Raw genomic sequence first — 27,390 nt, forward strand, 5'->3', positions numbered from 1 at the left:
CCGCGATTGAACTGTCTTCATCGGTACATATCGAGACGGTATAAAGTAAAATTCATATTTTTAATGTACGAAAATGTGTTTATTTGTATGAAAATTTAAAGTTTATACCTGTAATTTAGCATGTTTAGAAAAAAAATATGTACGTTTTCTATTTTTCATACAGAAAACTTAACTTTATTTGCAAAGTAAAATTAAGTTTTCTCTATGAAAATATGTTTACGATTTTCTAAACAGAGGGGTAGAAGGGAGAAGAGGGAGATGAAGATCCCCCACAAGATGGACTGACCAAATCAAGGCTGCCACAGGAACATCAGTGGCTGGAGCGGTGCGGGGGACGGTGTGGCGGGAGAGGTGGAAGATAACAATCCATAACGTTTCGAAGACAAAGAGGGACAGTTGTCACTACCCTCATCAGTGAGGAGGACGACGAGGATCGTGATGATTACCTTATCTTTAAAGATATCAATTATAATTTTTCGTAACTTAGAAGTCGATAATATAACAAATTGAATTTAATAATGTTCATACTTGAATATTATTATTTCTTCTCTATCTTCACCTGGGTACGTATTCTGATGGGAATAAAATTTATGTAAAATTAAGTTTTATGTACGAAAAATATATGTATACATTTTTTTCCTAAACATCTTCAATTACCGGCTACCGACGAAAATACTTTGAATTTTCATACAAATATACACACTTTCGTACATAAATATCGATATTAGTTTATACCGTCTCAGTATATACCGATGAAGATATTCGATCATAATCGCGGCCTTGGGCCCCGATTACAATGTGAAGTTAACATTTATTACAATTTTTTAATGAAAAGCAGAATATCCATTTTTTTTTCTTCTATACATGTTACCGACGAAGATACTTTCAATGTTCATGCAAATAAACTCATTTTCGTATACAAATATCGTTGTTTTTTTTTCATAGACAGTCGAAGATAACTGTTAACTTCCGATTGTGATCGAGGCCTTGATAGTATGCGACACTGCATGTTAAACAAACTAATTGACCCACCAATTAATAATTCTGTCAATTATAAAGTAATAAAGTATTTTGTCTTCTGTATTTGACTTCCGATTGGAATAAGTAATATATTCAGTATATTGAATACAAAAGAAAAAATCCAGATACCTTTTTGTAATAATATAACTTTCACTAAAATATCTTTCACGATTTAGAGTGACATAAAAGATATTATTTTTCCCTTTTACATTAAAGAGCATTTATTACGATTATGCGATCTCATTTCTCTAGATTACGTCTTTTCTGAATTAAACAAGCCGAAACGTATTTAATTAAAGATATGCCCACAGCACAGCTAATTGACAAGTAATGTCTCTAGCCTTATCACGCCTCGAGTTTGTATGAATCGTTATTAAGGCTTACATATTCAATGTAAAAGGACATAGGACATATTAAATTCGATTAATCCTGATTTTCCATTACACTTTATCTAGATTTGTTCGATTTAGGTCTCTACATTTCATTTCAGTTCCGCGTCGCCTAACTTTCTTTTTCAATTTATGTGGCTTGTAAATCCATTGATGATTGATTGTTTTGTCTTTTTGTCTTTTTGTCTTGACATTTAAATTATTGAAATTTCTTGGTGGTTGTTCAATACCTATAATTTGTGCAGTAAAAATGTTAATAAATTACAGGTTGAAACTTTAGGATACTTAGTTTAATAGGCCCATAATTATTTACTAAAAATATAGAAAAACTCTTTCATGTACTTTTACAAAATGTCTCCCCCACCCTGCACACATACTTAAATTTCACTGCCTATATGTAATTTTAACTTCTTTAAAACCACACCAGTCTGACGATGTCACGAGAGCGATGAAACCGGTTATTGGTATATCAAACTAAGTGGATTAAAATCAGTCTATGCATTAATATTTTTTTCTTTTCAAACTAGCTATTGTACCTACAAGTAGATGCGTGTTTGTTATAGACAATATTATCATTATGTTCTGCGCTGATTTTTGCATTAACTAAGCCATCTTCCCGATAAAGTACGGGTGCATTCAAAGATTATCGTCTTTTTATAATTGGCAAATCAATGTTTAATGGTCTAATCAATCTATTTATTATAGTTTTATAGACAATATTATCATTCCGTTCTGCGCTGATTTTTGCATTAACTAAGCCATCTTCCCGATAAAGTACGGGTGCATTCAAAGATTATCGTATTTTTATAATTAACCAAATCAAAGTTTGATGGTCTCTGTAATGTCTATGCAAGCGTGTTCAATGTCCTGGATTAACATATTAAGTTCTCCAAAACGAAAGCCATTTTCAGGAGGAGTGTACAAGTCTGGATTTCGTCTAAGGGAAAAGACCATTGCAGGAGACTGCTCCGAGATAATGCATAGATTTATATACTTTTAAGCGTGTTGTCCAGATGCCCTTTGAAATAAATTTATGTGTATGTAATAATATTTCATTTTTATTTTTGCTATTATTTAATTATGTACATGCTTCCACTTTCCATTGTGTTGTATCCCAACTCAACACAGGTCCCTTAGCCTCATAGAGTTTGGGATATAAATAAATAAATAAAATATACAATGTTATTTAGCACTTTTACATTTTCTTTCTCGTTTTGTTAAAAATGTGTTATTTTGAAGTCAAAGTACGTTTATTATTTTCCATAATATACTATACTATTTAATATTGTATTATGTATATTATACGTGTTTTATTAGCCCTGTCGTATCTTTCACTGACACTCTTACCTTGTAATCACGTTTTGCAGGCTCTAACGACCCTAAAAGTCAAGTCCCTGCACTTGAAATTCTTTGAAGTCACCGGCTTGTCTTTAGGCATTACTATGTTAATGTTCTTCGCTTAGGCGTTATTTTTCCGCTTTCTTTGTGACTTTTTCACTTAAGGATGTGTCCCCGCTTACGGCTGAAGGTAAATGAAAATGAAGCCAAAAGACGGGTTAAAACTTTTCCCAATATTTTTAAGGCTAACGCTGTCATTATTCATAATACCGTTAGGGAGGAATTGTCACGGCTAAAGCGCCGAGATAAGGGAACAAGAAAATGACCGAGTTTTGAAAAAAACGCTTCTCCCTTTTTAATTTTCCGTGAATTAAAAACCCGTCCTAAAGGTTTGTCTACTCGTTCTGGTTGAACAAAAAACATTTACTTAACACGCCCGGGGTTTATTTTTGGATTTACTGCTTCTTAAGCACACTCGTTTCATAAAATTATCTAAAATTATTATACCGGTACGAAGATTTTATGGATAATAATAATGGCTAAGCGCGTACTGTTAAACATTATGTACAGAGTAGGTACAGATATTACTGCGATGAAACCGGTATACAAAACTTAATTAGATGTAAAGATGAAAATAATTAGATGAAAGTATCAACCTGTCATTTATTAAAAAAGATTTTCATTAAATGTCTTAAATAATGATACAAGTTTTTTAATGTTTACGAAAAAATATTTTTGTAAATAAAAAGTATTTTATCTTCTTTTTAAAATACGTATATTTGTTATTCATATTTTTTGTATTAGTTGTTTTAAAACGTGAAATGCATGTATAAATCCATTTTGGAAGAGCATATTAAGCTCTTAAGAACAAAATCTATTTTCAAAAAATAGTTCTAGGGGTGGATGTTGGATCTACTCTACCCCCTAGAGAGTGATTAATTTGAAGATTTTTATTTTCTTATTTAATTCATATGATAGCCACATCAAACAAATACGAACACGTGCAACTAAATATAAAATTTTTCATTTAGACCATTATTGTAACCTTATGCATTACCCAAAATTAGGTTGAATTGACCAAATCGTATTTGTTTTTTTCCGTTTTCGAAGCAGTTTTATACACCATTTGACTTTAATCAAAACTCCCAAAAATGAACTGTTCAGCAAACTAGTTGTAAATATTTATGTTTTCTGGCCTCTGTTAAAATACTTATTTGATATTCTTATCTCCAAAATATGTTAAGAATAGTATAAAAGCTGTAAACGTTGTAAACAATTCACCAGTCTTGAAGATGCCTACTTAGGCGAAAGCGCTCGTTGGTCAAAATAATAAAAAAGTAAAACTAAACCAAGAAGTTTCATTGATAATTTTATTCACAATTTTATCGAAATCGTTATATTTTAATTTATTACTGTATGCATGTTGAAAATTAAAATGAATGATTGAAAATGAAAAATGAGCCTTTAATTATTCAAATGAAAAGGAAACACTTTTAAATGTTAAGCGTAGTTACAATTGCTGTACAGTACAGTATGTACGTACCGTACTGTAAATGAAAGTCGTTGCTTGCAGAACATCTCTGTCAAAGTAAGCTGTCATCATCCGTTTTCAGGCAGTTAAGTCGCTATTTTGCGAATCTTCTGAAATTCTGAAAGCGATTCGGATAGTCCAAGTTCAAATAATTGGAGTCCTACTGTATTTGTATACTTAGTCATACAAGTGCATCCACTGATCCGTATCGGACGGACCGCACTTGTATGACAATATAAAGAATTCTGAAATCCGATTTATAAGATCCGTCCGATGCATGCAATGTGTAGATGTGGGCGCATATATTTACTGTTCTGGCGATTTTTAACTATGCTGATGTTCGTGCATTAAATCTCAACTGTGGACATTAAAGCCCTTTAGTTAGTATTCCACTTGTGTAAAATATAGCACCTACACTCATACACGTTAAGAGGAGCATTGGAATAATAATTAATTTCTCTTGTAAATATTCCCATGGGACGACCCAACAGCTGGGTGGAGACGTGGAGAGTTCCCGAGTAGACTTTTTGTTATTAAGAAGTACCACGGACTGCCAAGAGCAGAGATCCACTTGAATCGAGTATTTTGTAAGAGGAGAGAGGGCCCGCATAACCCTTACGGGAAAACTACGCTGATTCTGCCTTTCAAAGAACCAATTATGTTTTTAAATTCATCAAAAAAAAATCTAATTATCTTTCGTTTTTCGATCCGCTCTTTTTTTTCCACTTAAGCAGTTTAATGAATAGCTTTAAAATAAATAATACGTTTTCTGTATCGTGAATCAAATTAAGCAAAATATACACATGCCCTAGATTTTATTTTTTCTTCCCACCTAAGTAACGATTGAATTATTTTATATTCGTTGTGGTTTATAAACTTATTTTTTTTAATGATTATGATAAAATTATAAATAAACTTATCAATGAAACTTCTTGGTTTAGTTTTACTTTTTATTATTTTGACCAACGAGCGCTTTCGCCTAAGTAGGCATCTTCAAGACTGGTGAATTGTTTACAACATTTACAGTTTTTATACTATTCTTAACATATTTTGGAGATAAGATCAAATAAGTATTTTTACAGAGAACAGAAACATAAATATTTACAACAAGTTTGCTAAACAGTTCATTTTTGGGAGTTAATCATTAACTATGGAGTTTTATCAAGAAATATCAACAAAAAACATCAATATTATTTTTTTAGTTAAAATTTATTTCAACAGAGAGGGAAAACATTTTTGATATGGGAATATGGAAGTCTAGGCATTTACAAGGCTTATTACATGTCATTGGCTGGTTTAAGTGTCCACTTTACACTGTGACAGAATGGTGAATGTTACACAGTGTGTAAAGTGGCCACTTAAACCAGCCAAGGACATATCATAAGCCCTGTAAATGCCTAGACTTCCATATTCCCATCTCAAAAAGGTTTTCCCTCTCTGTTGAAATAAATTGAATCATGAATTACTGCCTAGGGAGGAAATCCAGCCAGTCTACAAGCATTTGGACTTACTCAAACATTGTTATTTTTTTATGATTTGTTTTCTCCCGATTTCAAATTTTGTCAATTTTAACTTTATGTTAAAAACAGTTTTAAAATATAAAGGCTTAGTCAGGACTTCGAGCTATATCACGTATTCCACATTAGAATCCATTGCGAGGATATGACATTGACATTTTAACTTCTTAATTAATTTTAATGTTATAATTATTCTGATGACAAACCCACGCTGCCGACCTACAAAATTAGCTGCTGGCGATATTGACGGCGACTTGCAGCCTGGAAATATGGCATATAAATTTGTTTTTGAAGCTATTTTATAATCTGTTACCAAGCGTTGATTGAAACAAGTTAAGTAATTGATTAAAATCTACCCTCGCGATGTTTTTTGTTTACACAATATACCCTGTACTCCCGAGAGTCACTAATAGTTTTTTTTCCATTTATTATGGCTTTTACCATTCTTGGTAATACTAAACAGTATTTACAAATGTCAAATGGGAGCAAAACTATTACAGACATGACAGGAAAAACAGATAAACCTTAAATGTTTTTAAAATACATGGAACATAAAAGATCTTAAAATTAAAATAACAACAATTGAAAATAAAACAAAAATTGCAATAATAATATGCATTATTAAGAAAATCGCCCAAAACCTTGATAATACATATTTTACAACAAAAATATAAAATGAAAACTTATTTTACATAAGTTTACTATTCTAGAGATAAAGATAATATATGAGATCTTATTTCTATTTACATAAAAGCTTAAAATATTTAAAAACAACAATATTATTTGATGAATTATATTTTACAATCAATTTTATAACATTATAAATAAATAATTAATCGTGTAATAATAAACATTTGCCTTTGTCTTAGGTCAGTCGCACCAAAAAGTAAAGTCAAATACTTTTAACGTTTTTGTCAATATCGAAAAATTTTGTAGCATTAAAAAAAAGTAACGTAGAACTATTCTTTTTGTGGTGCACCTGGCCCTAAATCGTCTAAATTGCTTGCCCTAAATTCTCCTCCATAGTATTTTCCGATTTCTTGTGGCACTCGGAGGCAGAGTGCTATACGCGTATGAAACAAGGTATATGAGAAACTTCATATCACGTTAAGTTGATTTTATAACAATCGTTTACTAGTATTTCATATTTTGGAAGAACTTGGTATTGAAATCTCAGGGACAAAGGCCATTTAAAAGAGAAGCGGACTGTATTTTCGTTGAGTTGAATTTCGATCGGAGTTGGAGACTCCTTGACGATTTTCAAGGATTCAAATTAATTTTCGGTTATGAAATTAAAATAACGCTTTGTTGTTTTATTTTATATTTTAAATACCTTATGTGTTATAATATCATGATATAATTGTATTTTTTATTGTTGTTTCAGGACTTAGAACATGCATCCGGTATCCACTTAGTGTAAAATAATCATATTTTTCAAACTAATTAAATTGATTGATGTTTTCTTTTCTTGTTTCAGCGGGTGCCGCTCCGGTGGAAGCCAACCAAAGGCAAAGTCGGTCTTCTTCCATCACGAAAGGTAATTATTATTTAATCTTCTAATCTTATTCGTTACGATAATTAATTTTGTACAAATTTTCGATCAAGTCGAATTAATTCACACCGTCGATGCATTCAAACTGGAGAAAAAGTAAACACGGTAATCACTAAACGAAGCATGACATCAAAGACGTTTTAGAATAATTTGATGTATTGAGTATTGAGGGATACATCCATATTTTCTTCAGTTTCAAGATCTCTCTTATATACAGTAAAAAGATGGAGCATTTTTAAATTTAATTTTGACGGATTTAAGTTAGGGTTTCCTTAGCGAATGTGGCTTCTTTTCCCGTTTTTATATTAAAGTACACATTTACGCTTTATAAACGTTAATAGGGAAATACAACTGAATTAATTAAGATCTACGACATACTTTCGAGCAACAAAAAATGTTTTGTTCTTATTAATAGCATAAAAAATATTTTTAAATTTTGAATTTCCGCCAAAACGCTTCATCGCTTTGACCACGCCCCTCATACGTCACGATTCGCATTATAGTTAGACGTTTTGTAATTTCAGTATGAAGAGTCCGTGGCATATTATTCTTCACGAGTGTCAAGGCTAATCGTGTCGCGTTTTCATAAAGGCGTATTTTTTTTTATTATGAACGCAAACATTTTTCCATAATATCCCTAACGATTTTAAAATACAATTATTTTTTTAAAATCCATTTCACATAATTTTATCGATATTCGTAGTATGCGATATTTCTTTATTGCGTATTTTTTAAAAGTAAATATTTCCTTTTATATTTTATTATTCCTTTTCCTACCACTATTAAAATGTATCAAATGAAAAAATCGAGTATTTATCGCAAAATATCTTTTGTCGTAATCAATGTTCTGATGTTACTTAATGCCAAAACGTGTATTTATTTATTTTCCAAGCATAGGATTAGGGCTAAACCAATATTCGCTCTACCAAAATGAGATAAAATCTTTTCGGATAGGATTATTTAAAAGTTCTCCACTAAATATTTCTTGTTAAAGTGCTGTACAAACTCGGCTGGAGTAGCTTCCACTTCGCGTGTTTATCCACGCAGTTGATGTTAATGTTGCGCCACCTAGTAATTTGTAACGAACCTCCTCTAGTCCTCCAATACCAGGAAATGAGGACTCTCGAGGGATGAACATTTCAAATGCTTTAAAAATTTTTACCCGGTGAACTTAAAAATTAGGGGAAATATCTTCCGTGCGCGGTAAAAAAGGCGGAAGTCATAGAACGGTCAAAATGACTTAAGTATGCAGTTAAAAAGATTTTTTTGCGCATTTGTTGGTGTATTTGTCATAAGTTATTGATACAAATCAATTGTTGCATTACAGGTCAAAAAGTCTGATTTAATACTTTTTTCTGGAATTTTTAGATTTTGTGATTGAAAAATAAAATAAAATGCAAAATTTAAAAACACACAATATTTTTCTAAGTATGTAAAAAAATTACTCAAAACAGTTAAATCCTTATGATTTGGCAGCTGTTTTCTCGATTTTTAGACTCACTCAAAACTTTGATTGGCTCTCCTGAAAAATCGTCTTTTTTTACATAAGCCCCTTTTCCCGCGTACGGAAGATATATTCCTAGAAAATAAAAACTAAAAACAGAGACGCGATATCCCCCGAATGTTACCACACATACGCTTTACACTAGTTAGTGAAATTTCTTGATGGGAAGTTAATTTTATAATATTACATACGTTTTTAATTAGTGAATGTTCTGGATCAAAATTCCTTTTTTTTAAGTGACGTACATTTTCAATTAGTTCGTAAAGTTTCTTGGTGGAATTAGTTTTTTTTAAATGACATACTTACTATTTAAATTGCTGAAATTTCTTGGTAGAAGTTCATTTTTTAAAATCACCCACGTTTTCATCACATTTGTCTCCACCGTTCCGTTCGATATCAATAAATAGTAATATTGTTCAATGTCTCGAGTATGTCCAAATATTTGTAAACAGCGTGGATCTCCCTCCCTAGGGAGTAATTAAGATTTTAATATATCGCAACAGAGAGGAAAAACATTTTCGAGAAGGGTATATGAAGTCTCCGCACTTACATGGCTTATGACATGCCGTAGGCTGATTTTAATGACCACTTAATATACGGGTTAGCATTCACTATTCTGCCTTTGTTTAAACACCCACATATTCTTAACTCTTTCATCTGTTGACTTTTGTGCTCCCACATCAATAAATGTTTCAGCTCTTTTACTTTACAAAAGCCGATGAGAAAGAAAAAAACTATCTAAGAGTTGACAATGGGGATGATCGTAATCATAAGCAGAATGTTAAATTTTGGGCCCTTTATTGATGTGGATGTGTTAAGTGTCCACTCAAACTACTCATTGATAGGCCACAAGCCCTGTAAATGCCTAGACTTCCATACACCCTTCTCAACGTTTTACCTCTGTGTTGCATTAAATTTCACATAATATTGTAAACTATTCCTTTGTGTGGTATGACAGGAAATTATTTAGTATGATCACCAGTACGCGTAGATATTTATTCGTTTATAAAATTTCTAGATCTTTTAGGCAAGTATTCTATTATCGCTGGTCGTTGGCACTGTATTTTAATGCGCAAAATACCCCTATGTATCTAATTTTATATCACAATTTTTATCTTCGTAATCCAGATTAACGTATTTGTCTCTATTTTATATCATACAATATTTCCAATGCACAGAACTTGTAGATTTCTATCGCATTAATTTCCATGATTTTATTTGGTAGTTGGCACCCACATAAATCATTCGAGTATCTGCAACGTTGGTCGATTTTCCGATCTCTCATTTTCACGTTAGTTTTTTTTTCTCACAGCCCGATAGCGCTTTCAAAGGTCGCTCGTCAGCTCATTCCCAGCCTCACACCTCCGGCAAAGCCTTAACTTTTCTAGTTTATCTACCTCCAGGCTACTAACACTCATACACGTATTTCTATACTTCTTTACTCTGCCTTTCCTAGCGCCTATCACATTCGCTATTTCTGTTTAATTTGGCTCATCTTTATCGGACCTCCACCGAAGATTTCCCCCACTGGTTACCGGATATAAAACGGTATTTTTATTATTTTCCTTTGGCTGCTATCGACTTTAATAGCGACAGCTTCGAGAGGATATTCGACCGAAAGTAAATGTTGCCACTTCGCTTGAGCTTATCGATAAATATTATTTACTCAGTTTGATTCATATTACTATTATACAGACGTTTATCGAGAGTAATGTAAAAGGGATAACGTTGTATTTATTGTGGATTAGCGTTGTGTTTTACATTGTTTTAACGCAATTAATCGAACAAATGTATGTACCTTCAATAAAATTGGGCAAATAGATCTTTGTCTCGGTAGTGATAATAACTGAGCCGCAATATCGTAGTTTTGAGAAAAGCGACACTTAATTGTGTTAGCTAATTTACAAAGCATGCCTTTATTGTACCAACATTTATTCAGCTAGCTTACTAACACTTGAGGAAATCGCCATGATCGTAGAACAACGACGCATATGATTTTCTTCCACTTTACATGAGAGCACTTTAATTTCTTTTGTCGTTTGATACTTGAGTTATATGTTTTATAAAAGCTTTATAAACATTTTCAAGATCAAATAATGAAAATGTCGCATTTTTCACACAACAGTCTTTGTTCTACCTTAGATTATTATAAATATATTTAATTTATAAATAATGTTCGTTTCGAAGTATGTAAAAAGTTAAAACAAGAACATGAAATATTATAAACCTAAAGTTAAACGACTATAAATTATGTTTTAACCTTAAGGAAAATATAATAATTAATATATTCTTGTTTGTGATGAATGTATTTTGTAAATGTAACTTTTATAATAAAAATAATTAAAAAAACACGAAGAATGCGTTGGGTTTACAATTTCATACAAAATAGAGACGATAAAAAATTGTAAACAGGAACGCTAGTTAAGGCTGATAAGGACGAGTGACGTGTTATATAGGTGCATTGGGCACCTTAGGCATATATTTAATTATCTTTATAACAATCATTTACCGTCGTCACTCGTCTCTCTGGTCCCCACAAAATTACAAACTACAAGAGAAAACGTTTTATGTTCGGTACAAAAAATATATAAGGTGTGATTCGCACGGTTTTCGTCACCACCAAAACTAAAAAAAAAAAAATTAATTCTAAGACAAATTTATTTCGACTAAAAATTAGGTTAAGTTAGGACCATGTTTTTTCGATATATTTTTTTATAAGTAAACATAGCTTTAGTTCTTTAGAATAGTGAATGTTACACAGTGTGTAAAGTGGCCACTTAAACCAGCCAATGACAGGTCATAAGCCCTGTAAATGCCTAGACTTCCATATTCTTTTCTCAAAAAATTATTTCCCTCTCTGTTGCAGCAAATTTAGATCTAAATAACTCTCTAGGGGGGAAATCCAGCCAGTCTGCAAACATTTGGACATACTCAAAACATTGTTGAAATAAAAAAATGTAATTATTATACCAATGCCGTATGTCTTGTTTATTGTTTACGAACCATGGTAAATAATATAAATGAAGGCGACGATATCTCGTTGATTTTATAAATATCGTAAGACTCTTAATTCGCCGGAAATGCTGGCTGAGGTCGCTCGCAGACCGCAGTTACGAGTGCCACAAGGCGACTCCCTTGTGACGCGGGTCGTGTCAGGCCATGTGTATATCTCATGTCGCGATTAGCCATGCAAATGATGTCTATTTAATTTACTACGAAACTTGTTCAATTAACTCCGGAAAAAGTTCACGGGTCACTGGAAGATGTGCCAAGGGAAATCGAACAAAATTAATTTCAGAGAGTTGCGTCAATTTGAAAAATATCTAGACTTCCATATGTATATGAATATCGTTCAAAAGGAAGCAGAGTCGACATGTAGAATTGTGATTGTATAACAGGATTACCTGTGATTGGTTCACAACTTAACCCCATCATCAAAAAAAATAAAAATATATGATTCACTCGAATATTTTAATTTTAAATAAATATTTCATCTAGATCCTGGGAGGAATCGAACCCAGGACCTCAAGAATGGTAGGCGAACGCGTCAACCACTAACTGACGATCCGGACTTATCTCCACTAGATTACCTAATTCAGGAGTTTTACCTGTAAGCAGCAATCCAGTCAAAAACGCTCGTCCAGGGTTCTGGTTCTATTTCACTCGCAGAACTGTATTTTTCATCTGCCTGCACAAAGAAAATTACAATTTTAGTCTGATGTGAAACTATTTTCCTATATCAATAAAACTTACATACTTGTATATTGCATACTATTTGTCCGGATGAAATTATGCGCCTTTCCACACGGAAAAATGGATTTTGCGACGGTAGCTAACTAATGTAGTGTGATGTACCAATTTCACGGGTGTACTTACTCCAACAGTATATAGCTTCGCTACCTGTCCATAGGTGGCGTTGGGTTGCGGGTATCAGAGGAAGTAATCATCCTGAAGGGATTGCCTGTTTGCCTGGCTTATTTTTTTCCTTGCCGCATGGGTTCCCAACAAGTTACAAGGACATATTTAAACTCTTCTTTCCGTAAAAAAACTATTTTTGTGTTACACTTGCAGAGACGAAAAGCAATAAAATTTCCTTCAAACCACAGCAAAAAAAAAAGTCCCAATCTATTATTGTCTTCTCTGTGCTATGCTTGTATTTGCTATCTTGACGCTAATGCTGAACTCATAGATCGTCAGCAGCCAATCACAAATAACTATCGACGTGATAATAATTTCTCGCCATGGTTGTTTATCGTATTCGCGATCACAATTGAACAGCCGTGAACAGTTGAACACCTAATATTAAATGTCAAAATATTTATTTATTGAGTTTCACCGGTGTAACTATGGAACATATTCCAAAACAGCTATTTTTATTTATTTATACATTATTTATCGTGCTATTTATTGCATTTAGCCGGCGGTTGGCAAGCCAAATGTCAAGAAAAGCAGTCGCCATAGTAATTATAATTTAATTTTCACTTTTTCGTATGAGGTACTTCTTACTATTTTGCAAATGCAATATTTTGTCTTATTTTTTATAGTAAACGCCGATTTTTCGCCAATGAACTGTATTTATTTACGTGGAAAACAAAAAACAAACCGACACGATCGTTGACTTATTACTTCGATAACTTAAGGATGTTCATTATTGTTAATTGCGATTGCTCAAATGCTTTAGCATGTTTTTAAGCACGTCGATAGTTATTTGTGATTGAGGTACAGGGCTGGTATTCCAAACGCTCTCGCGGCCGTATTATCTCGTATATTTACATACAAAATACACGAGAAAAACTGTTTTCTCGTGCCGCGAGAGTGGTTCCGAATAGCACCCCTGGTGTGCTTGCAGAATCTATGACTATGTACCTATCGCCATTTTGCTCCAAACTCAAGTGACTTCGTTTTTATCAGCACATAAACTTTCAATCACCTTGCGCACCAAAATATCTTGCTGAGAATTTCATTTACCTTTCTGATCATAGTATTTCGCTTCGCTCTTGTTAGGAGAGAACACTTTCCATTCCTCGACATAGCACATCATTTTTCAGCAATTCCTTTTCTGTTTGAGGTGAAACTTTGGAATGAGCTATCTCTTCATGTAAAAAATGCACCTTCTCTAGCGACCTTCAAGGAACGCCTAAAACATTACTGTATATCCTTAAAGCCCCAACCTCCACTCATTTTTTTCACATATTTTCAATATTTTTTGTTCTTTCTCTTTCCCGGTTCTTCTTCCTGTCTACTTCCAAATGCATTACCCGATCCCAAATCCTCATTATTTAATGTCTCTAACATAATATACTTTTATTAAGTTGAAATATGCAAGCTTTATCTCCCCATTTAAAAAAAGCTTGTAATTTATAATATGTATCTCTTACAAGTACAAATTTTTGACCAACTCTTCTTTTTACCAGTCTGTCTTTTGGTTGGCTGGAAGATATTGCTTTTAACCCTCCCTCCCCGGTGATGTGTAACTAGTACACATTGCGTCAAATAACTATAATATCTTTATAAATATACATGTAGTGGCGTTACACGTCCACTACATCTGCAGTCATATAGTCCAGTACTAGCTACATAGTAGCTCTCGGGAAGTTAACGCGGGTGCACGTTTCGCCCGAGTCGTTAGCGATACCCAATGATTTTTTCATGTTTTCATCAGTTAGATTTGAAATATTATCATCTTTGAATTAAATTATGGTTAGTATATATTCCATTTTTCCCTTTTTAAATCTCTTATTTTTTTAATGTGTAGTGACTACACAGCACCGTAACGCGCGGGTGTTTTTAGGACAGTAATAGAAAGGTTAAGAATAAGTCCGCTAAATTACTTATCCTTTGTACTTGAAGATTGAACTAAAACAGATAAATTTCAAAGTTTCGGTTTCCAGGCGGAATGTAAAATACAATTCTGTGTGGGAAATTGATCCTGAACCCTGGACATTTGTTTTTGGCTCAATGGTTATTCTCTGATCAAAATCTTTTTAAGGAAATCAAATGAGGATTAGTATTCCACTTCTGCTGGTAAGCACTTTTCCTTACATGCTTGAGGTATCGGATTCGATCCTCGGCAAGGTCAACACGGAATATCAATATAAACAAAAAATTTTGGCTGTGAAATTTCACAACTATGTTGTATGATAGGTGGAAATAATGTTTTTCATTTTTTTTCATTTCATTTATTTTTTTTTCACTGCAACAGGCCTGGAGGCCCAATTACAGTGGTGAATTACATCACAGAACACCCAGGCTTGATGAAAATCACATTTAATTTATGTGTTCTCACCGGGAATCGAACCCGGAACCTTCCGTGTATGAGTCAAGCGTCTTGACCACTACACCACGGAGGCCGCCGAGGCCACGGAGGCTGTCGAGATCCGTGCATCATGTAAGACCTAGACAAGCAATATCGACAAAATCAAGGAGTGTTGCGTTAGTTTGGACAGGTGTAGCGAATGGACAGCGAAAGAACGGCTAAAAATATTTACGATTCGAAAGCTGATGTATTCAGAAAAAGAGGAAGTGAGGTATGTGTGCAAAATACAGACAAAAGTGGCATTCTATTCTTTCTGCCTACCCCCACGAAGAAACGGAGTGATGATTTGTTTAAATTTCACTATCCTAAAACGCAAGATTTGTCAATTTATCTTAATGTAACAAATGATCGAAACGCGGTGCATCTCGTGTATCGGTGCATTGCCCCAGTGTGAGGGTTGCGGGTTGCGGGAAGGGTGTGATGTTAAAAGGAAATCTAACGAGACGTTAACGGAACTTTACCCGTTTTCATACTACGTTTCACAACTTTGTATCATTCCTATGAACCCACACCGTATCGCCTCGGGACACCCCCTCTGGTCAAATGGACTACAAATGACCAATTTAAAGTTAGTGCTGACACAACTTTTTTAGTTAACTTTTCAAGTTACCCACCGAACGAAGTGTACCCGAAGAAAGTTTAAATTTAGGTACCTACGGAGATTGAAGTGAATCGCCAACGCGCCATTAAACTTCGATAGACTTGAGTGTAATTGCAACGTATTCTGATCGTATTTGTTACTGAGTCTAAGGATCGGGCTTAAGTTGCCCGCCCAGGAACTATAAAACGAGGCAGTGTTGAACCACCTTTAAAATCGAAATTTCACGTCCATCCTGCCAGGAATCGAACCTAAGACTTCAAGCATGGTAGGGGAATGCGCCAACCAATATACTACGAGGCGGACTTATCTACACTCGATTTCCTTTTTCAGTATTTTCACCCGAGAGTACCCATCGAGTCGAAAGCACTCATCCAGGATTCTAGTTCTATTTTACACCCAGAACTTAATTCTTCATCCGCCCGGACACAAAAAGAATTTTTTTTGTTTTGTTTGTAAAACGTGAAATAGAAATAAATAAATAAATGTTTCGACACATTATAGGCGATAAATATATTTTTATCAACAAAAATCTTGAGTTAAGCGCTAATTGGTCAAATAAATAAGTGAAAGTGTACCAAGTATTTTGAATTTGTAATTTATATTTAAATATAAGATATATAAAAAAATGATTTCATTATGCTAGATACAATAATGTATTCTTGTCTATTTTATTGTATGTACAGTTTTTTGCACAATTATTCGCGTTATTGTCGCGTTTATAACTTAGTATTAATATATCATCGTTCCCTTTCCGCACCTAATGGTGCATCAGGTACTGCATAGGAACACCAATCGCAGTGTATCTTGATCATTTTTGTTAAATGAAGGTAAGAATATCAGTCTTACGCTTCAGGTACCAGTCCAGGGACATGTCGATCATGTCGAAAATCGAAACCGAGACCTCTCGCATGGTAGGCAAATGCGCTTACCACTACACCACTAGACTGACATAAATACTTAACATTACCGTGATTTTAATCGTAAATGTTAACTTATTAACATATTACAGCAAAGATGAAGAACATTTTAGAGAAGGTATAATAGAAGTCTAGGCATCTACGGTGCTTATGACCTGTCGAGTGGCCACTTTACACACTGTGTAACATTCTGTCCATATGTAAACATCTATATTTCTTCAATTATTTCATTTGTCGATGTTTGTGAAGTTAAAGAGCTGAAACCTTTATTTATGCGGGTGAGATTAATTTCACTCACATACTAGGCAACGCCTGAAATTTTATTTTTTCGATTTCTATACTTCTTCATGGACCAGGTGGATTTACTAACAACATTTTGAGTTTGTCCAAATTTTTGTAGACAAGGACTGGATTTAATGTAATATGTTAATATTAACAGCTCCTCAGGGAGTTGAATCCGGTCCTTTGGACAAACTCAAAATATTGTCGGTAAGTGTTTATGCTTAATTTTTATAAGATAAATCGTATTTTTTATTAATAAATTTCATAAAAGGTAGATGTTTTTTTAAAATTCTATACAGATCTTCTTTTATACATCTAGTAAATGTTATCACTGCTTACGCTGTTGTAGTTGTTTATTTATAAGAGTTTATGTAATTTTGAATACACGAGTATATGAGAAAAAAAACATAGAATACATAAAGAAAAATACGTAAATTAATAATACATTCATACTAATAACAATTAATGCAGTTTTTACACATGTTCAAAAACATTCTTAAGTTTAAAATGCCGTAAGTTTTTAGATTTTAAATTGTATTCCAATTTCACTTATCGCGTAGTCTCATTTCCAATATGTTTTCCTCTTTCTATTCCCGGTTCCAGTTTCCATTTGGTTTCTTGGGAATTTCTAAAGGTCTGCGCCTTTTGTCCGAACTGTCTGAAGCCATTTTGCTAACACGGCGGCTACAGTTAGCGCCGAGAGTGATGCGAGCTTTTACAAATCCACTTCCGTTATTTCCATTGTGTACAGTGGACGTGGATGCGAGAAACTCGCATAATCCGTTCAATCATTCTTTAAGGTATTTCCGGAAGCTGTAATAAATATTCACAGCTGTCGATAAGATATTTATATAAAAAACATTGCAATTATTCGGTCACACGTAGACCCTCATTTGATTGTATACATGTTTTTATAGGCTACATGAACTTATTGCTCTGAATTTGCGAATTATGTTTTTAAGAAACAATAAGGAAATATCATCTTTTTTTACATTTTTAAAGTAATAAGAGCCTTAGAAATTCTGGCCTGTAAAAAAATTTATTATTGCTACATTTTTTTCATGTATTAGGGCCTTCTACCAAAACATGATAATATCGGCCAAATACAAGTTACACTTATTTACAATAAACATAAGAACGACACAGACAGAAAGGAATATCAATATAGATACAAATATTAGACAAAAATATATGTACAAGAATAATATAAAAGATTTTTTTCAATAATAAACATATAACAAAACTAACGATATTCCAACATAAATTAAAATAGGCATTAACATAAAAAAACCTACCTAAAACATATTTGCAGCATAAAATTCTTTTTTTTCCTTCTTTTGAATTCCCGCAAACACTGTCATTGCATTGGCCACGCCCCTAATACGTCACGATTCATGTTCATTTTCAACATTGTTCCAAACCATTCAAAGTTTTATAGAACATCGTTACGAATCTTGACGTCACAACTATCAATGCCAAACATGTAGCGTTTTTCTAGTGACTTTTTTTTTTTTTTTAACGTTATATATGAAAACATTTCTTTACAATATCCATATTGATTTTTAAAATTCAATTAATTATTCTAAATCCATTTCGTATATTTTTATCGGTATTCGTAGTACGTGATGTTTCCCTATTTCATATTACGTGCAAAACATTTCCAAACACCCAAAACTGAACATTGCTAAAGAGGATAATTAGACTACAAAAATTAAGCATTGCAAATAAGCAAATGTAAAAACAAATAGGAATAAAATTAACGAAGAAAATTCCACGTGTCAGCTGTAGTTTATTTCTCAATTTGTTGCTACAGGGGGACAACATTTTTGATAAGGGAATATAGAAATCTAGGCATTTACAGGGCTTATGACCTGTCATTGGCTGGTTTACGTGGCCACTTCACAGTGTGTAACATTCAACATTCTGCCTATGTTTAAACATCCACATTTCCTCAACTCTTCCATCTGTTGCCTTTTGTGAAGTGAAATAGCTGAATCCAGAGAGGCCTGTGCAATCCAGCCTGTTTGCAAACATTCGGACATACTCGAAGCATTGTTGATTTAGTTTATTCGTTTTAAATGATTAATTTTACGGTGCACACTAATGAAACAAATGTAGAATATCTCGTAAGTTTTCGCATTGCGCGATCGTTATTTTCCGAGATTTTCGTTATTTTTTGCATAAGGTAATAGTTACATATTTCACGATAATGTTTCGCTCAAATTTATTTCTCGTTTTAGTGCATGCTGCCAAGTAAAGATGTCGTCTCTTTGTCTTATTTTCGTACTTCATACCTTTTCGTAAGTGTTTCGCTTCTCCATCTTGCCAACTAATATTAAATGTAGATGAAAAACAATCGCCGTCTCTGTGTTTTGTACAGTGGCGATTTATCATACGAGACAATAGCGCCTCTCGTCAAAGGATAGCCGCTCTGAGGTCTCTATTTACCCTTTATTTTTCTTCCAGACTTGGCAGTAATTTGGCCGAGAGATAGTTCTGGTTTTTCTCTCACAGCCACGTTTAATGATGGTCCGCGGGAAACAAGATATTTTTCTTTTTACTTTTTAGTACCTAGCCACTAAAACATTCTTAGCGCATATGAAATTTATCATTCTAACATTTCGAAAAAAAAAAGCTTTCGTACTCGCGGCTAAATGTTGTGTGGTTTCTGGTTTCTGTAAACGTTGTAAACAATTCACCAGTCTTGAAGATGCCTACTTAGGCGAAAGCGCTCGTTGGTCAAAATACGAGTAATAAAAAGTAAAACTAAACCAAGAAGTTTCATTGATAAGCTTATTTATAATTTTATCCTAATAATTAACTATGGAGTTTTATCAAGAAATATCGACAAAAAACATCAATATTATCGTGTTTAATTTATTTTTCTTCAGTTTGAATGCTATTGTTATGTCCATTTTTAATTTTTCGTTTTATTTGTTTTGTTTGTTGTGTTTCTACGAAACCAGGACGTCAGAGACCTAAATCATTAGGCCATACACTCCACTGGTTCGCCTATGTTGGCCAAGAACCAGAATTCGAATCAGAGTATTGCGATTATGACGAACCAGGTACCGACAATACGAACCACGATTTTTACTTAGAAAAAGCATGGAATTATTTACTTATGATTCAAGCATATTGTTTTTTTTTTAGTTGTCGATTATGTATTGTTTATTTTTATTTATTTATTTTATTAATATTTCTATAGATAATTCCGAAGGAAAATTTTACAGTTTTATTTTTAATAATTCATATTTTCCTTATTTGTAAATCACATTATGACTTTCGCAATAAAAATAAAACAGTATTATTGTTCATTAAGCAAAACTGCACATACCTACGTTTTTTTTAATTATTTAAATTGTTAGCCCCAGGGCCGCACACTGTTCAATATGACCTATCTAGCTTAACTGTAATACCGTTAGGTATGTTTTTAGAATAAAATATTTATTTGAACTGTTGTTTTAAAAATATATGGGGATCAGTTTACTCAATACGGTAAAGTTATGAATTATGTGGTGAAAATCGAGAAAAAATATCGTGGAAAACAAAAGTAAATTTGTGTAAAATATATGTTAATTTGATGAAATAAAATGTTTGTTATCATAAAAAAAAAATGTATTTTCATATTATATTTATCACCTCTTCACAAAAAACATCTTTTTCACAAAAATATACGGCACGTCTTGTTATTATTTCAAATAACCATTGAAACATCAAAGGCAAAATATTAAACACATTTATATTTATATTTATATTTATAACACCATACATTTGTAAATAACTTTAAATCTATTTTGTATTTTTGTTTTAAATGTGTGTTTATATGATAAATAACATTTAATCACACCTTTATTGATTATGACCAAAAATTTTGTTGGATTTTACAAAATTAAACATACGTTTTATTTATTTCTTTATTTACTTTTATGCCGTACCAAATCTATAAATAATAAATCTAATATATTTAAAAGAGTCGAATGTCTTTTTTTTTATGTTACTTACCAACAATTTGATAAATTAATAACTGGCATGTCGTTTTCATACTAAAATGGTTGTGTTCTAATAAAATCCTTACGTTTTTTTCTAACTTATTTGCGCTAAAATGTACATATTTTAAAAATGTCTTTCTACCGAATTTTACCTGAATTACTTCAAATCATTTTCCTAAGTTTTCCACAAAATAACCAGTATCAATTCATCATGAAAATCGTTATTTATTCTAAAGGTTTCATGTCTAATATAATCACATTTTACGCTTTTTTGCACTCTTTGAGAAGTAGCATTTTCTTGGAGGAACAAATTAAAGAAAAAGTTACTGCCTGATATTTTTATATACGATAAGCTTCTTTACCTAATTATAATTTCAAATTGAAGCAGGTAACGTACGAGTAAAAACGTTTTTTTTAGTAAATGGTATATGAAAAATGTTGTAGATATGTTTTGATAAAAAAACTTGAATCATTAATTTAAATAATTACCTAAACAGTTTGTATTATTTTTGTTTCATTTTGAGTATTTACAGTTGTTTTAAATGAGCACTGGATTAGAGTAATTTTTATAAAAAAAAATTTAAAAGATGTAAATGCATCTTTTATAGTAGATATTTTGCCCTTATTTTAAACAACGTCAATATTTCTTTATTATTTACATTTGTTAAAAATCAAGAATAAATTTGCGGTCCTTTCTTTAAAACTCATGGCAAAACCTAAATCGAGAGTCTACTACGATTGTTCCTCCAAGAGTGCGATAGTAACCGTGTATGTTTTTCTCTTTCTTTTCTCATCACCACCACCACTACCACTCCATGCTCGCCGCCGATTGGTTCTTCCCCCTCCATGAAGCCGGCGCCGCCCTCCCCGCCCTAGAAGACCTGGAGCAAGATCTACACTCCGGAGACCCAGGTTCATTACCCACTCACAACTAATGTCTGATGTCTGATAGCTGGCGTCGAAGGGCATGTTTTACGGAAGAAATGTTTACTTGTCTCGCGTCCTGTCCGCTTACAAACATCGACCAACACATCTTAATCCTTGGTTTACTCAAATAACTAACATACCATTTGTTGATCTAATATAATCTGGTGAAGGTGCTTTATTTGATGTATGTATCAGTTACTCGTATGTTTCTCCTTTCTCGTATTTCCTTTTACTTTGTATTTCAAAGATGTGTTGGCAATTTTTTCCTATTTTATTTTGCTTTTGTTTTGTTCTTGTTTTGTGTTTTTTGTTCTACAAACTGCTGAATATTAAAAAATAAAAATATCGTTTAATTTTCATAATCACTAGTGCAATGAGACATCGTTATTATTTTCAGTTGCCATTTATATATCTTAAATTGTACAAAGTCGATCAAAGCTATTCGCACTTCTCCAGTTTAAATTTTGATAAAACTGGGCCTTCAGCACAGTCATGTAAAGTTGTCAAATCGCATGGGCTTAGTTTTCTCAAATTTTTATGAGACTATGGCTTAACAAATTCAATTTAAAGTTTCCTTCAAATCTGTTTTGAATGCTGCAGCGAGGTTTATTGAAAGAAGTATTAAAATATTATTACATATTGTATCAACATCTTCGAGATTCGGTAGGGTTCCGAGAGAGTTCAAAATAAACTTTGCGCCACTTAAAATTCCTTATAAAAATGTTTCCTGATATTTAACGGACCTCCGTGTTAGGGAAAATAAAAATCAAAGAATTTCCATTAGGTTAAGCATATGATTCAGGCAAGTGAAGACTTGACAAACTCCTAACAAACACTAGGTTTGGCGATCGCGGCCAGCCCCTTTGCATGCAACTAAGTGCCTTCGCATTTGCGTATCATCAAAGTTCCATTTATTTCACACCTCAACTCGAGTCACATTTTTCCGCTTATCATTCGTTCAGCAGTTTTGGTGACAAAATATTTTTGTTTTTTTTTTTTTTTTCGTGATTTTCAACTGGTGATATTTGATTCTAGGTGCCCGCGACCAAAGCGGTGGCGGCGGCGGGGCGTCGCAGGACCGCGAGGAGCGCGCGCGGCTCGTGCGCGAGCGGCAGAACAGCGAGCGCGCGCGCAAGCTGGAGGAGCTGCGCGCGCAGGCGCTCGCCGCGCAGCGGTTCCGCGAGCAGAAGGAGGAGGAACGCCGTCACCGGATAGACGAGATGCGCTCCAGGGACAATGACCGCCGGCTGCAGGTACAAATACGAAATCACTAAAAAGTGATCTGATTTTTTTGGGCACTGGATTTGCTTATACGGTGTTTATCCAGAAAGTCGGTTCCGTTTGTATTTCTTGCCATCACAATGCTGCGATCTCAGTTTCGCGCATTACCCTGATCTATTGAGAAAGAGTTGACGCCATTACGAGTTAGCTAACTCTTGTGTACGCTTCGTGCTGCTTGTTTGAAATGCCATATAATTTTTTTAATCCCGCCACTTGTGAGATATGGTCTAAATTTCGTTTCCTTAATGTGAAGAAGATTAAACCAGCCCACGTTCATCAATAGATCTGTTAAGTGTACGGATAACATGTGATAAGTTATTGATTGTCGTTATCAATTGGTGGACTGATTCGTCAAAGAAAACTGTTGATGAATCTGAACTGGTTCAATGTTGTTTGCATTAAGTAGACAAATTACAAGTCTCATCCCGCAAGCGGCAGAATTTTAAATTTTATTTGGTATTTCAAACAAGCACTACAAAGCGTACACAACAGTCAGCTGACTCGTAATGGCGTCAACTCCTTATCTATAGGTCAGGGTAAGTACCATGCTGCGATTGCAGCGCTGCAATGGTAAGAACATACGTTCTGGATAGACCTCGTCTAGTAGGTTAGTAATAAAAATATTTTTTCTGAGGAGAGAAATGGATGCATAAAGTCAACGAACCTACTGTATTCCTGAGAATGCTGCGCTGGAATTTAGCTTGTAACGCTTGTGATTAGCTTCATTAGTAAAAGAAAACACATCACTTTTGTAGTCTTTAATTAACTTAATTTTAGTTACTGCCTGTCTGTCAGTTTCACATCTAGGTAACTAAATATGACTTTGTACCAAGAATCTTACTATCCTTTGTAAAAATCAGAAACTTAAAAAGTATTTGTATTTAGTTTGAACCATTTTAGTTATGGACTGCTGATGTGGAATCCTCAACCAAAAACATAAACATTAATCTTCCCTTCCAGAAAGAGTTTTAACCTGCACTAGAGCTACCAGCAGTGCGATTTTGAATGCTCTCGCAGGGCTAGAGAAACCGTTGCTAGCATCTAATGAGAAAATTCGGTGGTTTTAAAAAAAAAAATCAGACTATCGAACTAAACCAAATTTTGTTTATTTTTTCATTTTTATGTACTGTATTACCATTGTTTAGTCAGCTCAATACCTTTCAGGATTTGTACACTGATAACAGAAGGAATTGGTGGACTGTAAGAAATTTTACTCACTATTGAATTCTTCCGTTTGTTTCTTCCATGAAGCATTTCACTTTTACTGTTGCGTGAATATTATCATGTAGATGTTTATGAGATAGTTATTTTAGGCTGTTTGTGTAATACTAATTGCACATCGTCAGAACTATGCAGATGCAGGTATATGATAAGGATTTATCGGAGTAATTACTTTTCTGACTGTAGGACAACAACAATTTGAATTCAGAAGGAAGTAAGTAGGGTTGGGATAATTACAGCCTTATATGGGTCGCAAGTATGAAGAAATGTAAATTTAGTACTTAACTTTTGTTTAAGTTTTGTAATTTTTTCATTACTCGGCACGTGATGTCACTACTAACTCTTCGGTAAGTCCTGATTGCGAATGGGCTTCACGGTTGTATTATATGTGAGCAAAATATTATATAGACGTGTCTGTGTATATTAATGATTGAATGATTTTGTATATCTTCCCGACTTAACAAGGATTTTTCTAGCAGTTAGGACATGAAAATAATGATAATTTGTGTCATGTGTAATTTTTAAATACGTAATAATTAAATTTTATTAATTACCGTTTCAGGTGGAAGAACGCAAACGCGCCATCTGGGAAGCGGAACGTGAGCGACGCGAAGCCATCGTGCGACGCAACGAGGAACGGGAGGCGCGGCTGGAGGTGCGGCGGCGGGGGGGCGCAGGCGCGGTGGGCATATTCGCCTTTGGCTCCTCTACGCCCCGCATGTTGGAGCCTGCCGACACCGGCGGCACCTTCTGGGGACACCGCAGGTATCGTATTATTTAGCAGTAAATTAACTATGTATTAAATATGAACTAGCCAAGACAGATCTCTCATGCATAGGTCAGCTACATCTACGGCTAGAGAAAAAGTTATTTATTTATTCAACAATTGTAGTCTGGCACCTTTTTACTGTTTAACTGTTTAACTCATTACGTAAATATCAGGTAGAATAACATTAAGAATGACAAGTTAATAAATAGAAAGCAGATAGCTGCTAAACTGGCGATATGTATTGAAAAATATGTCCATATTATGTGCAGAAGCCATATTCAGCAAGTCAATTGCTCTATTAATGAGTGAATTCTGACTTGCATTCATACGACTTCTGGGTGCGTAAAATAGTGCATGAAATCTTGCTTTAGTACACTTATTGAGAACATACAAACTGAATTCTTTCAGTATATTTGTAATATATATGCTTCCAGAAATCAGCTTACAGGCATGTTTCCCAAGGTATGCAACCAGCGCAGTAAATTCGATGAATGCGCATGTCATGAGTGAGTGTGGCATGGAGTGCTCTTCCAGCAAAAGCGCGAAGTTTTGAGAGTGAAGTGATGTTTCGGAAAAAACTTAAATCCCGCCTGTTCTATAAATCATTTGAAAATATACATAGCATGTGATGAGAAAATACGTGATTTATTTCAATCAAACGTAGAATCACTTTATAAAGCGCCCTTGAGGTATTTTATTACGAAAATGGCGCTTTGGAGATTATCCATACGTAATATTATTTTTTTTTTGTTCTTTGAATGTGGTTTGATTGTCAAGAAATATATCAATGTTCGCCAAATTGCGAATGTGTCTATCTGAAGAATGACACTGTCCTTCCTTCTGAACTAAAAAATCAATAGAGTGTGCAAAATGTTGTTCTCCAACAGTCGTATTTAATAAAGACTGGCGATAAAAAGATGAGTAGAAAGAGTTTTCAAATGATGGTTTCATCAGATTTCTGTTGTTATTTTAAATCACTCTGGTGACAACATCTCCTCTTAATTAATAATGTACTTTAAATTTAACTTAAGACAATCCAAGTCAGGGAATGCCAAACTAAATATTTACAAAAAGCATTAAACAACTAATGTCGTGATAAGAATATGTTACTCCGATTTGCCGTGATGACAGTTTCATTTGTTGACAGTCCTGCTACTTCAGTATTATTACCTGGCTCTGCGCGTCTTTTTACAAATAATGTTGTTTTTCTCTCTTGCTTGTGATTTAGTCTTAATTCTATTAATTATAATAATTTATATTCTGAATACTAGTTTTCCTATGGAGTTTTGTGTGCTGAGTGTATTTGCTACTAATTTCAACTGTCATCAGTATATTCTATTTTATTGAGAAATGTATGAGATTGCAGTAACCACTGCGGTTTTTTAATATTATGCCAATTTCAATTAGCCAGCAAAAGGGTGCTTTCGTAGATAAAAGGTCTGTGTATCACTTATGTTGATTTTTACATAGATAGTTGAGACATTATTACCACAGTGGCCACTCATAAACTATGCATAGGTACCCATCCTGGAAAAGCTTTTGCATCTTGAGCACTAGAAATATCTAGTCAAAAAAATGTTTTTTAGTACAATTTTTATTAGATGTTTTTTTTAAAATCAATAGGTTTGTTAATGAAGGTAATTAAACCACCAGGCATGGCTCGCCTGAGAAAAGTCTCCCTCCACATACAATGGTCCTATGCTGCTCCGTATGCATCTGGCATAAACTACTTCATCTTGTCAGTTCAAGCAATTTTTTACCTCAACTTATCAGACTTATTTCAGGTCATTTGAATTTTTCTTGGAAATGTGTCCACAAACTTAACATAACTGAACCTATTCTCGCTCTTAAGGTCATAAACAAGGAAATTCCAGTTTGTATTTTAGATTATTGTTAACCTTCAAATGTTATTTTGATTACAGGGCTACTTCAACATCCAACGTGATGTTTGCAGCGTTGCCTCTCTCAAGGCGGTCTTCTGAACGTGAACTAGATCCAAACAAGAAGAGGGCAACATCGGCCAGTGGACTTGACCGCCAAGGAGCTGATGGTAACTTATCTCTCACAATGCTAAACTGGAGTATCCATCACATAATGTAGACTTCGCCATTCTCTGTGTTTGTTCATTCTTCGCATCCTCCTGTAATTGTCACTTTATTTCCAATTCATTTTATACTTTCGTTTGCCACAGAATTCTCATTATTTGGTGCCTTTTGGAAATTTTTTACACTAT

At 33.7% G+C, this 27,390-nt stretch overlaps 1 protein-coding gene across 10 annotated transcripts in view; it reads left to right on the plus strand.

Annotated features, from left to right (window-relative positions):
- Positions 1-27,390, plus strand: part of LOC148283593 (uncharacterized) — a 123,706-nt gene that overhangs the window by 72,299 nt on the left and 24,017 nt on the right. For 4 of the 10 annotated variants that reach the window (XM_088243581.1, XM_088243582.1, XM_088243586.1 and 1 more), the window contains 5 exons: positions 7,273-7,332; positions 21,812-21,871; positions 22,922-23,139; positions 24,951-25,153; positions 27,080-27,207. In XM_088243581.1, the coding sequence (XP_088099707.1) occupies positions 7,273-7,332; positions 21,812-21,871; positions 22,922-23,139; positions 24,951-25,153; positions 27,080-27,207 (669 nt within the window). Of the gene's footprint in view, positions 1-7,272; positions 7,333-19,933; positions 20,036-21,811; positions 21,872-22,921; positions 23,140-24,950; positions 25,154-27,079; positions 27,208-27,390 lie in introns of all 10 variants that reach the window. The other 6 variants (XM_088243579.1, XM_088243583.1, XM_088243580.1 and 3 more) reach the window with 2 other exon arrangements.

This window comes from Micrasema longulum, unplaced genomic scaffold, assembly GCF_059751315.1.
Source record: "Micrasema longulum isolate JH-2025_06_02 unplaced genomic scaffold, ASM5975131v1 h1tg000218l, whole genome shotgun sequence".
NCBI lineage: Eukaryota > Metazoa > Arthropoda > Insecta > Trichoptera > Brachycentridae > Micrasema > Micrasema longulum.